This window comes from Balaenoptera ricei, chromosome 9 (genome assembly GCF_028023285.1).
Source record: "Balaenoptera ricei isolate mBalRic1 chromosome 9, mBalRic1.hap2, whole genome shotgun sequence".
Lineage (NCBI taxonomy): Eukaryota > Metazoa > Chordata > Mammalia > Artiodactyla > Balaenopteridae > Balaenoptera > Balaenoptera ricei.
Genome location: NC_082647.1, coordinates 98,870,043 through 98,885,453, shown reverse-complemented (window position 1 = coordinate 98,885,453; position 15,411 = coordinate 98,870,043). Strand labels below are relative to the sequence as shown.

General features: G+C 40.6%; 1 protein-coding gene across 8 annotated transcripts in view; it reads right to left on the bottom strand.

The window, feature by feature from the left end:
- Window positions 1–11,254, bottom strand: part of DLD (dihydrolipoamide dehydrogenase) — a 52,853-nt gene extending 41,599 nt beyond the window's left edge. For all 8 annotated transcript variants that reach the window (XR_009505097.1, XR_009505099.1, XR_009505098.1 and 5 more), the window contains exons 1-5: window positions 11,122–11,254; window positions 9,552–9,630; window positions 1,377–1,456; window positions 818–886; window positions 168–237 (exon numbers count right to left, since the gene is read on the bottom strand). Coding sequence is in view for 3 of the 8 variants with exons in the window: in XM_059934187.1 (XP_059790170.1) it covers window positions 168–237; window positions 818–886; window positions 1,377–1,456; window positions 9,552–9,630; window positions 11,122–11,160 (337 nt within the window). In the remaining 5 variants the exon portion in view is untranslated. The remainder of the gene's footprint in view (window positions 1–167; window positions 238–817; window positions 887–1,376; window positions 1,457–9,551; window positions 9,631–11,121) is intronic.
- Window positions 11,255–15,411: the final 4,157 nt, after the last annotated feature.

Here is a 15,411-nt window from a genome sequence, read left to right as displayed (position 1 = left end):
TATGAACTTAAGCCTTCTTTCTTAAATAAATCTTTTCACATTTTTAAGATCTTTTTCTTACTCTTCCCTCACTGAACATATATTACACACTCATTAGACACAAGTCAAGTTAAGCTAGAAGAGTCAAGTTAAGTGATAATATTGCTAAATATGAAAGGTATACATACTTTCAATTCCTCTAGATGCAAAATCTTTTCCATGGGCCATATGGTAATAATGAGAGTTATTCAATAAAGCCTAAAGGAAATAGACTCAATTATCAAATTTCACAAACTATATATAATCAAAAACCACTTACAAAATGACATTCTCTACGTGAAATAGCATATAGGACTACACCAATTCAGTTTCTGTTCTTACATAATTAATCTAAGACAAACAATAACGACTTAAACGTTCAACAAACAAGAATGAAAAAACATCTTTACTTTCTTTAAAAGCAACGAATTAAATACACATTTCAGAAAGGCAGGTTAAAAAAGCAGTCATATTTTCATATATAAAGGGCCTAAAAGAAGAATTTACTACCTATTATCTGTTTCACTGTAAAGGAAAGCTAAAAAGAAAAAAAATGGAACATCAGAGTCTGTCATCAGAGCCTAGCTCAAAGGCTAAGCATTCTAAGACAAGGAAGTTATTTCAGGAATGTATGGCAGACTGATGACAGTACTCTAAGTTTTAACATGGGAAAAACGTGTTTTTATCATCCCTGGTTTATTTTTTAATAACTGTATTAGTTTAATATTCTAATTTCAATATATCCTTCTAGCTGGTGGCTAATGAAAAAATTTCTGCACTGCACAAAACATATGCTCACCTTAGAAGGAATACAACCAACGTTCAAGCATGTTCCACCGAGTGTTTCATTTTTCTCAACGCAGACTGCCTACAACCAAAGAAAACTTTATTTACTGCACATAACCTGCAATGTTTCGGTTCACTAAAATTCCAAATGTATCTGTCTTAATTCTTCTACAAAACATGCTACTGAAACTGTGTTTGTGAGAATGAAATAGACTCCTTTATAATTTATTATTTGAATAATATTAACCCAAAAGCGAATTAGTCTAAAAAATATTTTTGTTTAACAAACCAAATACATGTTTTTGGCTCTATTACTGTATCTTCCAAAGTGTGATTAGAAGCCAAAACAAAAAAGTATTGGGGGGAGGGGAAAAATAACAACTTCACTTTCCATTTCATGAAAATCCTACAACCAAATAAACCCTCTCTCTTCATTAGTCTCAGGCCTAAATATAATTTATAGAATTAAGAAATTATTTACCATTATTAATTACCTGCAAAGTATTTTGTGAATGTGATCAATTCTTGCCAAATGAAAAGGAATCAACACCTAGTCTGAGCCTAAACCTTACCTTGAAGCCTAACTGGGCAGCTTTAATAGCAGCAACATATCCTCCAGGACCAGAACCTATCACTGTTACATCAGCATCAACTACAATAAAAGCAAATTGATACAAAACAATAAATTGCTTAATATTGACCAAAAACAGTACATTAAAAAAAAAAAATCTTACATTTTACACCTCCAAGAAAGCGCAAATAATCAGCATTTTCTACACAGTACTATTCATTCCTAGGTACCTGATGTTCTTTGACATAACTGAAAATGGCACAGATTTTTAAATTTTGTTTTCTATTTATTCATTACGGCATACCAAAATATAACTGAGTTTTGTACCCACTGACCTTGCTAAATTCCATAGTTTCATGACGGACAGGCATTTACTGACGCATCTGTATGAAGGAAAGAGCCTGAGCTTTGGAATCTGACATACCTGGCTTCAAATCTCAGCTCCTGAACTAATAAGTGGCTCCTGTCACTTATTAGTTGTGTGACTAAGTGACCTCATTTTTGTCATACAGGAACAATAACACTGCCTTAAATGATTGATGTTTGGATTAAATAAGATAATTTTGTATAATACTTTAGTTCTCTCAATAAATTTAAGACTGATTATATCCTTTTCAGGTACTTAACTTCTAAGATATCAGGGGGAAAACTCTGCTTCCCTATAATGCATGGCAAATACGTTTTGAACTTTATTGGAATAATGATACATTTTGTATAGTTTAAGATAATAGGCTAAATAGAACTCAATGAACTATTCTGGACATTTATCATATAAAGATAAGAAACTGAAAGTTAACTTTCATCAGTAGCCTGAGGAATATAATAATTATGATACAAATGTAAAATTAAGTCCAATTATTCCCATTCTCCTCAATCCAACATCAAATAAAGCAATAATAACTGTTAAGAGTTAGAGACAGTCTCCCTTCTCCACCCCTCAACTGTCATTGCAACCTAGCATTTAGCAGTTTTTAACACACTTTCACATATATTATCATGTTTTTCCCAGAACTTCCTAGGAGGAAGGTAAGGATGGCATATATTTGATATATCACAGATAAAAAACACTAGGTTCAGAGAGGTCAATTAACTTGCCCAAGGTCATCTAGCACTCGTGTGGCAGAGACAAAATTAAGTTTTCTGTCTCTCCTTCCAGTGGTCTTTCCATTATTCAAACTACTCCATTCCTCAGTTTCACCTATCCCCAAGAGCAATAATCAAGCTTTATAATTACTAGCTATCTGACCTTAGACGAGTAATTTAACCTGCTTCACCCTCAGTTTACTCATCTGCAAAATAAACAGTACAAGAAAATCTACCTCATAGGGCTGTAATACAGAATAAATAATGTATGCAAATAGCGTAGCATAGTACCTGGAACGTACATAGTAAGTATTCACTGTATAATAACTATATTCTGACCTACAAAGACAGCAAATTTCATTTCTTATCATCCCTCCCCCACAAAACACACACCCCCTTGGGAGTGTACTATCATTCGAAAGACCTTTGCTGGCCTGAACAGAATCAAATAACCTCTATGTTGGATGACAACTAACAAGTTATCCAACCCAGTTATCCACAAAATCTAAGAATCGTCCTACTGAATAAATCAATGTACTGATTCTCCTTGGTTATGTCAGATGATAATTAGGATTACTCAATACATGAAAAAAATATAGCTGGTCCAATACATGATAAAAGTATTGCTTCAATTTTTACTGATCCATTATGCTTTTTGGCCACAATGCTTGGTTCACTCATTCACGTTCAGAATTAAGTATGTAATAAAATGTATTTCTATTTTTAAATCTTGAACCAAATCAGGACCTAAACAATATCCCTTTGTTTGGGTCCTAATTTTTAATTTCACAGTAATGTAAATACAAGCTACAAAACATGTTTCTTTGCTGATTTTTTAACATTTTTTGGTTATAATATACATGTTTATTGATTAAATCTAAACACAAAAAAGCCAAAATACTTGCATTTTATTTCCCAATTTACTGTGTGATCTTAGGTCTTTTTAAAAACCGTAGAAAATACCAAAAAACAGTTCGCCGTGCACTGAAGATACTAAGTGTACCATTCCATTAGAATCCCACTAAAGTGCTAGGAAGCACAAAGATGAAGGGAAAAAAGAAAAGTCTTCATCTGAAGACTTGTCAACTGAAAGTATAGGAGGGTATGATCCAGTGCAAAGCTTCAAAAATAAGCTATTATTTAGGGGAAGTACACCAATGTCTGCAATTTACCTTGAAATGCATCAGAAAGGTAAGAAGAATGAATGGATACGTATATGGATGAACAGATATGTGATAATGTAAGTATAGTAAAATGTGAAGAATCCATGGGTATTCACTGTAAAATTCTTGCAACTTTTCTAAATGTTTGAAATTTTTCATAATAAAATACTGGAAAAACAAACCAGCTAGCTTTCACCTTTACCAAAGGCTGCTTGCAAGTGACAGTTTACAATACCTGATTCTGACTCACCATCTCCTTGTCAAGAAGCATTTCTCAATTTTAAAGTAGTTTTAAAAATCAGGATATAGAAAAGTAGTTAAACAAAATACATTAATTTAGGGAACACTTAATATATAATTTTACAAAACTAGCATCAGCCTTTAAAAGTGAAAAAGAAAAACTGAAAAGGATATACAAATTGATAGCATAAGAGAACGATGACTAAGCCAAAACGGCAAAAGACAGCTGGATAGCAATCTTCATTTCAGGTGGCAGTAAAATACCAGCAGAAAGCTATTGGGTTGATACTTTAAAAAGAACTGGGGTACAATAAGAGGTGACTGACTTAATTAGTCAATGTCATGAAATGAACTGAAAGAAAAAGCAGGAAAAAGTGCTCTACAAGTTACTCTACAAATGTTACTTATTGTATCATTATGAGGAAACTAAGGATACCACATTATCAAGGCCACCACTGAAATAAAGGTGTCCAGTTACAAACCAACTGTAATCATCAACAAATTACAACACATGTTTTAAGAAGTCAGTCTGCAATATTATCTGCCACTTGGATAACTTACATGCCAGGTGGTGAGCTAAATGCTTCCTGTTGTCTTATTTAAGCCTCAGCACATCTCTGTTACACAGTTATTATTGCCATTTAACAGGGAGAAAATAAGGCTGAGGGTAACTAAACAACCTATGTTAGGTTGCACAATTAGTAATTGATCCAGCCAGGATTCAAGCCATATTCTTTAGATTCTGAAGCCTATGCTCCTACACCATTATGCCTCCCAAACACTCAGATGATCCCAGGATCTCCAGGTCAATCAGGAACTCCAACTAAAATGATACGAAGCTCTTCATTATCAGAATGAAATCAAATTTCATGAATGCCTGCCCTATGAGGAAATCATCACTACCTTCAAAAACCTTACGTTATAGTTAGGGGAAATAGGCACGTATCAAAATGTAGATAAATCAAGATTATTTTTAAAACGAAAATAAAAGGAATAGGAAAAGAAATATAAGGCAGTAATCATTAATTACCAATTTCACTAAATGAGTATAAGAGCTACTTGTTGTAATGTTTACTTGTTGTTTTGTTGACCGGGGGGGGGGTCTGTTTTAAAATCATCAATAGCCTGGGACTTCCCTGGCGGTCCAGTGGTTAAGACTCTGCACTTCCACTGCAGGGGGCACTGGTTCAATCCCTGGTCAGAGAACTAAGATCCCACATGTCACGTGGTGCAGCCAAAAACAAAAAACAACCCAAAAAACAAAACAAAAAATACAATAATCAATAGCCTTAATCTTCAGTCTATTTTCATAGTCACATCCTCTACCTGTGATCACCCTAAACCGCTCAGCTTCAAAGAAAATTTTGAATTCTAATACTTTTACTTTCTGATCATAACCCTACAACCCTCCAGTCCATAACGAAAGAGAAACACAGTAAAAGAAGAAAGGATGTGAAGTTAAACAAACCTGAGTTCAAATATGAGCTCTACCATCTCTTAAATTCTTGGGTAAATTATTTAATCTCTCTGGGCTTCGATGCAACATAGGCATAACAGTGACAGTAATATCTACATCCCAGGGTTGAGAGGTGAGAGATAAGGTATGTCAAGATCCTGACAGAATGCCAGGTGCACACTGGGCACTCAACACATGTTTCTTCCCTTCTCAGATCCTCCTCCCAATTTTGGTCCTGCAGCCTCCAGTCTCATCCTCACCCTCCTCAGCTACCATGGTGTTACCTCCTGCCAAAACCCAACTAGGACTTTATTCTCTTGCTCCTCATTGGTTTCCCTGCCTCTTGTTAGATAAAATCCAAGTTCTTAAATACACATCTAAATCTCTTCAATAACTATTTCTCCAGCCTCATCTCCCACCACATTCTGCTTATCCACCAATATCATGCAGTTTAAGCTTCAGCAATAATGAATTACTGGTACCTTACACGCACAGAATTGGGCTGGTCTACCCACATACATTCTGGCCCATCTATCTAGAAATAAATACTGACAGCATGTATTTCACATTACAGACACAATTCTAAGCTCTTGGGCTACCAATGAATGACAGAGCCCTGGTTCTTATAGTCTAATGAGAGAAAAAGTTATTACAATAAACACTCTGATCTGCAACCAAAACGAGCTTTAAAAACAAATCTGATTATATCATGCCCCTGCTTAAAACACTTCAATGACCTCCAACTGCCCTTAAAATAAAGAGTTAGGGTCTTTTGTAACCTGGAGAAGTCAACCGTCAACATATTTCAGCCACACTGGCCCTTTGTGAGCTCCTCAAATGCACTATGCTCCTTCTCACATCAAAATATTCCCACATGCAGGTCCTTCTACCTGGAACACCTCCTCCCATACCCACTCCCACCCCAACCCTTTTCAGATATCATCATTTCCTTAGAAAATAATTGTGACCATTCCTGGTCCATATACAGATATCGTAACTCCCAATGCTCAGTTTGTGGAGTCCTTATCACAATTATTTGTTGGATGTTTATATTCCCCAGTGGACTGTAAACTATAAAGCTGCATCTTGTCTGTCCTGTTCACTGCTGTATCCCAGCAACTAGCCCAATAACTAGCACACAGTAGATACTCCATATCTGTTGAAATAATGAATGAATAAATTAACATAGCAAATGTGACTGATGAAGGCTGTAAGTCTATTCCTGTCATGAAACAGGTCATATCAACAACAATACACAATACTTTTCAAACCTTGATGAACTTGGTTCATATTCAAACACCTCCCAGATGCTGTAACAGGGACTGTATCATAATAAGCTTGAACTCCTCAAGTTGGTCAAGCAATACTCATGTAAGGAGGCAAGCCAAACAGAACAATGATAAAGAGTGTAAGCTCTAGAGTCAGAAGAATTTTCCCAGCTCTGTCATTTCCTAGCTAAGCTCTCTCGACTCAGCTCCTCCATTCACTAAATGGGGAAAACAGCAGCACATACCTGGTAGGAGAACCACAAGGATTAAAGACTGTGCCTGAGACAGAGTAAGCCCTCAATGCATCAGTTAATATCACTGTTGTTGCTGGGTACTCACTGTGTACCAGGCACCATACTGGATGCTTGTGATGGAGCATAACTAAAACTGACATGGCCCCAGAGTTTATGCAATAAATACGCACTGAGTACCTACTGTACCATTTTTGGTGCTAAACAGTCACAAATCACAGTCCTTGCCCTAATGAAGTGTGCACTCTTGAGGAAAGTACAGACATTAAATAAACACCTCAGACAAATATAAAAATGTACAGAAAACGCTCGTTACTTCATGCAACCAAAGACTTTATGCACGGAATCTATATGGGTACTAAGGGATTTATAATTTACTCGATGTCAAGGGATCACTAAATTATTAGATTCATGAGTACTCAGTTATTCCCGTAACATTACAATCTTAAGTTCCTGCCCAGGGACTGCCTGGCAAATAGAAGGTACTGAATAAATCCTCCTTGAATATGTAATACCAAAGGTGTAGAATGAGCCGTGAAAAGTCTTTACTTGCATGCTTTGGAAATGAAAATCTAGTATTTCTCCTGTTGAGTTGAGAAGAATAAGTAATATTCCCATTTAACAAAAGAGACAAAGGGTGTATGCCAATTATACCTCAATAAACTGAAAGGGGGAAAGAAGGGACAAAGGACGTAACGGGTCCAACTCCCCCCCCACCCCGCCACCATCAAATTTGTATTTTTGGGGGCTTCCCTGGTGGTGCAGTGGTTGAGAGTCTGCCTGCCAATGCAGGCGACACGGGTTCGAGCCCTGGTCTGGGAAGATCCCACATGCCGCGGAGCAACTGGGCCCGTGAGCCACAATTACTGAGCCTGCGCGTCTGGAGCCTGCGCTCCGCAACAAGAGAGGCCACAATAGTGAGAGGCCCGCGCACCGCGATGAAGAGTGGCCGCCACTTGCCTCAACTGGAGAAGGCCCTCGCACAGAGACAGAGACCCAACACAGCCATGAATAATAAATAAATAAATAAAATTTTTTAAAAAGACAAAACTGTAATTCCCAGAGGCTCTCATTTAAAAAAAAAAAAAAAAAAGTGTATTTTTTAAAGGATTTCTTGACCTGTTCAAAACTAGGATAAATCACCCACTGTTGGTCATTAGTGACCCAAATCCTCCTCCTCCTCTTTATTCTAGGAATATACAAAATGATAATAGTTTGACAACAGTTTAAGGATACAGAATAAAATTATTTCACAGAATGCAGGGAGACTGATGGTCACAGCTCCCCCCAGTTAATGGTTTCTATAATGAAGCTTCAAGACATCATGTGCAACTTTACTTATGATTATATGAGCGATTCCAGAAAATGTCAAAACAGATAATTTCAAATACTCAGTAGTCTTGATACTGGAAGGCCAAAGTACCTTACTATAAACCCATTAACTCCCTGTTTTAAATACTTTAAAAAATACATACCTTTTACAGAAACTTCAAAAATATAGAAAAGTATAAAGACAAAAGTATTCATAGTCCACAGCTTCCTTTCAGGGTACATTCTTCTAATCTTTAAAACATGCTTTTGATAAGCCCACCAAGATTTTCATTCAGCGTGGAAAAAGATTTCTCACCATTCTAAACAGTGTTAAGCAACTAACACACTCAATCTTACCCAGTGGACAGAGTTAAGTTTTTTGGGGTTTTTTTGGCCACACAGCACAGCAGGCGGGATCTTAGTCCCCCGACCAGGGATCAAAACCCATGCCCCCTGCAGTGGAAGTCCATAACTTTTTAAGTGTAAACATATAAAATCGCTCCTCTGCCCAGCACCCTTCAGTGGTTTCCCTTCACACGTGGGAGTAAAATCCTGGCCTGGCTTACAAAACCCTCCGTATCTGATCCCTGCCTACCTCTCTGATTTTACACGCTATGGGTCTCTGTTCTAGCCACACCAGCCTTCTTGCAATTCCTTAAACCTCACAACCAAATTCTCACCTCGGACCCTTCTCACTGCTGTTTCCCTCTGCCTGAAATAACCTTCTCACTCCCTCACTTTACTCAGGCCCTTACACAGGAAAGCCCTGACACCCTATCTAAAATAGCCTCCTTACCTCCCAATTACCAGCTTTCGTTTTCAAAGACCTCCCAAAATATTTCCCTGTTACTTGTGTACTGTTTATCTTTTTTTTTTTTATTTTTAAGTATTTGTTTATTTATTTATTTATGGTTGTGTTGGGTCTTCGTTTCTGTGCTAGGGCTTTCTCTAGTTGCGGCAAGCAGGGGCCACTCTTCATCGCGGTGCGCGGGCCTCTCACTATCGCGGCCTCTCTTGTTGCGGAGCACAGGCTCCAGACGCGCAGGCTCAGTAGTTGTGGCTCACGGGCCTAGTTGCTCCGCGGCATGTGGGATCTTCCCAGACCAGGGCTCGAACCTGTGTCCCCTGCATTGGCAGGCAGATTCTCAACCACTGCGCCACCAGGGAAGCCCTGTACTGTTTGTCTTTTACCCCCAGACTATAAGTTCCATAACTGCAGGGCTTTGCCTCATTCACCACCCGGAACACACCAGATGCTCTATAAACATCTTAGTGAATAAACATATGAACAAATGAATTCTATGACCGATTACTTTATTATTAGTTACTCTACCATTCACTTGCTTTTAAACACAAAGGAAATATGAGTTAATATGAGGAAAACCTGTTTTACTAAGTACTTACTTGGTTGATCTGCATAAGTTCTCAGTGGCACTGCAGAAACTCCTTGCAGACCATGAGATATTCTATTGAAATGGCCTCTCTGAAAGAAAGAAAAGAAAATGTTCCTATCATGTAAAATATGATTTCAAAATATAGAACTCCTGAAGGTCCTTGAAAACAATGAGTTAAGGCAAATGTATCAAGCAATGATTATTAGTGTATCTTCCATTACCACAGAGGTTACACATCAATTTCTCCTCTTCTGTAAAAACAGTCAGCTTGCCACACTTTTCATTATGAACAGTCGGCATCCCATTTCATATTTAACCTAACTAAAACATGTTACTCAATGGTGTTAAGTTTTATTAAATTTTCAGGAAGCATGGCTAACTTTTGGTGCCAGGGATCATTTTAATGTCATAATTGAAGTGTTCAAAGTTCTAGCTTAAGTACTTGGATAATTTCATTATGCAATCCTTTTACACGTGATCCATGTACAACCTATGAAGATGTACCTGAACCGTCCCACAGAAATAGAAAATGAGACAAAATACCTTAGAAAAATGCACCAAGTAATGTACTCATATTCAAGAGCTACTACAGTTTTACAAACTGCATCATAATCTCCACAACAACCTCTAAATGTGAATGGCTACTATTTCCTAAGAACAGTGAGGCACAAAGGAACAAAGCAAATTGCTCCTATCACAGAAGGCAAATGGGAAGTAGTGACAAAACCTACACTGAGCTAGTAACGTTGTCTATTTCAAGGCAATTCTTGCACCTGAGGTCAGGACAGCGGTCCAAAGAACAGCAGAATAAATATCAGTCCTGAGTCTTAGTCCCAGCTCTGCCTTTCACTAAAAGTACGACTTCTAGCATGTTACATTAACTTCGGAAAACATAAGCTACTCATCTTTGAAACAAAGGAGTCTGACTACTGTATTATTTTTAAGGTCTGCATCAATATTGTATCCAGCCACGATCCCACATATATACACTTTGGCTGTATTTGGTACATAAATGAAAAAGAAAAGCTTTCCTGAGGTTAACCTGCTACAATTAAAAATACAAGCTTCTAAGAGGGAAGTCAATGCACACTAGCTTAAAACTGCAAACACTGAAGGGACCTTCGAGGAATTCCTAGGGCTACGTGTTAGGGCTGACTCGGTCTGGGTCTTTCAAGCGGTGGCCCAAGGTTACCTGTCCACTGCAGAAAGGCCACTCAGGGGCCGGGATGAGGATGAGCAAAAGGTATGAAAAAGAGTTGACCATACGGGGCAAGGTAGACTCATACTTCCACCGCCAAGGGGGCAAGGCCTATGTGCGACCGCCAGGCTCCACGGCCCACGCTTGGGAGGGCACTGTGTGTGACTGCTGGCCGTCATACAACCGGCGGGGCCTCTCCACCGCCCAGGCCTCTGCCTCCGAGCCGCCGCCCGGGCTGAGCAGTTTCAGGGGTGGAGCCGCAGCTGGTCCCGGCCTGGCCGCCGGCCTCTCCCAACCCCCCCACTTAGGCCGCGTCCTGGTCCCCGTCAGCGGGCCTCTCTGTGCCTCTGGCTCAGCACGACCCCACCCAGTCGGCCCTCACCTTAGCCAACGAACAGTACACACGACTCCAGCTCTGCATGTTGCCGCTGGACTTTCCTTTCCGCCAAAGCTTTCACCTCCGCTAAGCGTCTCCGCCGCCTCGCCAAGGTCTCCCCGCTCTGCGCATGCACGAGTGCGGCCTACGTCATCGGTCGGGCGCCGCGCGATTGGCCCGCGCCCTGCGGACCAGTCAGGCTCGGCGTCGTACACTGTCGTAAAGAGCGTAGTGTTTTGTGGCAGCGGGGAATGAGGAACCGTTTTAGGGGAGTGAAAGCGTCCGGAGTTGCAATGTGATGTTATAGAATACTTGGAAGGCGTTTGCTATCGTAAAGCTATCGTTTGCTTAAAGCACACTACAAAAAATAAAGTTTCACCAGTTCTTGATGCTGCTAGGCTGAGGAGTCTCAGCACTTTCCGGGCACTATCTCACTTTATCCCTAACTATACGAAGGATTCCGAGTATTTCTACTTCTTGGATGAGGCCCTGAGAGGTTAAACAATACCCCCAAGGTCTCACCAAGGACACATAGCTGCAGCCCTGAGGTCAAAGCCTTTAGTCTTAATTACTGCTTTATAATCTCTTCCTCAGTTCAAATGCCATGTAAGAGATGGGGTCACAGACTGTGTTATCACCGGCATCCTGCTCTAAGTAACTAAGCTAACTGGCAATGTGTAGAAAACACACTATCTTCTATCTCCTCAGCTGGGAAACACACCTCCCTGTTGAAGCAAATTAGAATGGGTGGGGGGTGGGGGGTGATATTATACTTTTTTAAGAGACACTGAAAACCATTGTCTTCAGAACTGAGCACGGAGATCTAAGGTCTGATACTTGCTTTGCAATAACTCTGTATAGCGTGGATAAAACCTTATTCTACATTTCTTGAAAGTTTACTGCCCAGGCAGTGGATTTAAATACTAATTAGAAATTAATGGGAATTCCCTGGCAGTCCAGTGGTTAAGACTCCGGACTCTCACTGCCAAGGGCCCAGGTTCATCCCTGGTTGGGAAACTAAGATCTCATAAGTCGTGCAGCATGGCCAAAAAAAAGAAAAAGAAAAGAAATTACTCCTTGCTGAGGTAAGCTGTTTTAGGGGAGAAGATATGAATGATATTTAGTGTTTGTTATAGAGGCTGCCATTTTGTACTTAATATCCATTCTCCTTCTTCTTTCCTCTGTACATAAGCATTTTGGCCATCTTAAGCATTTTCCTGGCTTTAGCACCCACCTGCATACACTGATAATGATAACTCCTAGATCCTTAGCTCCTATCTCTACTTCTCTCCTGGACTCCAATTCCGTATTTTCAGCTGTCTACTGAACACATCCAACTGGGCGGTTCTGCCGGCACCTCAATGGCAATTATCTAATATCTAAAATATTAAATACATATTGTCTCCTTTATAATTCATGATACCTCCAAATAGCCAGTCATCCATAGGAAAAAAATTTCGTAGCCATTCTCAATTCTTCCCTTTATCCCAATATCTAATTAGTCACTGTTTTACTTGACTACATCTAAAAGCAGACCTGGAGACAAGCATTTGAGTGCAACAAGTCTGTTGGAGAGATGAACCAAGAAAGCATCAGTAGGGGATGGAAAAGAGATGGAAACGATTTCAGTTACATTAATGAGTAGATTACCACTGTGGGCAATTGTGTCTCAGACTCACTGGACACCTCTGGAAGACAGCATAAAACATGCTTCAGAGTTGTCCTACCCAAAATATATCCATCAACTTCCATCAGGCTTTGGTTGAGGACTGCTCATAGGGATTTTAACTCCCTGGCACATCTGGCCTGCCCTGTAAGTGGGCTGAGTGAGCACCAACAGCCGGAGAAATCTCTCAGGCAAAGAGTCCCTGGTGCTTCCAATTAGAAGGGTTTGGGTGAACATGAAAAGAAAAAGTGAGTGCTAAAAGGATACAGGTGAGACACCAGTAAGGTTGGCTACAATCACCAAGTTCTATCAATTCTGAAAGTGAGAATAAGAGTGAAGGAAACAATGATGACGGCTCCAAACTTTCTACCTTAGATGGCAGGGTGGGTAGTGAAACCAATACAGAAATAGGCAGTCAATACAGAAATAGGAGGAAGAACAGCTTTGGGGAGAAGATAAGTTGGAGACAGAAGGCTCCCCTAAGAAAGCGATGCTTGAGCTAAAATCCAAACAATTTGTAGGAGTGCTCCAGGCAGTAAGCATTATTATCATACCCATTTTACAGATGGGAAAGAATGCAGTGAGGAGAACTGGAATGACAATTAGGAGACCAAAGTTCTAGACCTGAATGCTCTTCACTTTCTGTGTAATCTAGTATAAGTCGTGTCTTGGGACCTTGGCTGCCCAAATTTTCAAATGAGGGGCTACAAGCTCCCTTCCAGCTATAAAGCTATTCCACTGAGTTGCATAGAGTTGGCTTCCAGAGAACCACATAACAGTCACATCTGTAGTAGAGGTTCGTTACTTTGGTTCTGTCATCTAGTGGAACCCTCACTCCATGTTTGAGGGATCTGTCACAGTGTGAGATCACACTCCACTAGGAAACCCAAGTGGCCCTCCCTGGCTCTCCTGACTCCCAACAGGTAGAACAGGCACAGAACCTAAGCCAATCAGAGCTCCTCCCAGGACCAAAGTCAGAAGGAGTGGCACAAAGAAACTGACAGCTTAGAATTCATGCCACTAGCAGCTGCTCGGTGGCCAGTGGTGACAATAGCAGTGCTCCATTCAGACCCTACCTGTGGAAAATCTCAGCTGGGGCCGCCTATCTTCCTGCCTGCTTCTCAAAACTTCACATTGGTTCTTTCGCTATCAGACAGCTTGCCAATAAATTCCTTTTTGCCAAAGTGAACCAGAGATGACTTCTCAGAGATTATTTGCAATCCAGAAACACGACTAGTACACTACCATTTATTAAAAAGCTGCTGTGTACCAGACACCTTAAATGAACTTTAAAAAAATCTCATAGGATTGCAAGACAGGTATCATTAATCCGGTTTTTAAGTAAAGGAAACAAGCTCAGAGAGTTTAAATAACATACCTAAGCTCATGCAGTCAATCAGCAGCAAACCACAGTGTGCCCCTGCCTTTTGCACAATTCTGTGCTACACCTATTCATGCTGGACACAGCACTAACCAGTGAGGAAGAGAATTCCTTGGCTCTTTCTTTCTACTACTTCGTTCTCTTGTGGGGTAAGTCCTCATATCTGGCACTGGCCGGCCTTGATTGATTAACTCAGGTTTGGTGGGGTTGAATTTCTCCATCTATTAGGACACAAACAGCCCAAATGGTCTCAGGTGTACTGCCCATAGAGCCCTCTCCCCTGGGTAGTTCGTGGTTTTATTGTAGCCAAAATTCGGCCTCTATAGATCAGTACCGAATTGAATCTCGGAGACAGAGTTTTGGGTGAAGTAGAAAAGAATAGAGTTATTGGCTTGCCAGGCAAAGGGGGCCACAGCAGGCTAAGGCCCTCAAAACTATGTGCCCCTACCGAGAGGGGATAAAGACGAGTTTTATAGTAATGCTTCAAAGAGGAGGGCGTGGTCAACACGTGGACGTTCTTCTGATTGGTTGGTGGTGAGGTAATTGGGAGTCAGCATCATCAACCTTCTGGTTCCTACTGGTCTAGGGTCTATGTGCTTATGGGCAGCATGCAGTCAACTTCTTTCACCTGGTGGGGATTTTAGCATCTGCAAAACAGCTCAAAGATATTGTTATATGTATCCCTTGAGGGGGAACCAGGACCCCGCCCCCAGGCTTCACTATTGTTTCTTTTTTTTAAAGAGTTATTTATTTTATTTATTTTTGGCTGCGTTGGGTCTTCGCTGCAGCGCGGGCTTTCTCTGATTGCAGCGAGCAGGGGCTGCTCTTCATCACGGTGCGCGGGCTTCTCATTGCGGTGGCTTCTCGCTGCGGCGCACGGGCTCTAAGCGCCTGGGCTTCAGTAGTTGCAGCACGTGGGCTCAGTAGTTGTGGCACACCGGCTTAGTTGCTCCCCGGCATGGGGGATCTTCCTGGACAAGGGCTCGAACCCGTGTCCCCTGCACTGGCAGACAGATTCTTAACCACTGTGCCACCAGGGAAACCCTTCACTATTGTTTCTTGACTGCTCCTCCCTTGTCTCCGTATCTGATTAGCAACTCTTTGAACCTGCCTTTGGAACTCAGGGAAGGTCATGGAGGCTGAATGAAGCCTATTTCCTACAAGCAAGAAACAGGGGACACAGAAATGCTTTTGTGCCCAGGAGCCTCACAGGGTCCTGCTCATTATGGAGGAAATAACTGTACTTTAT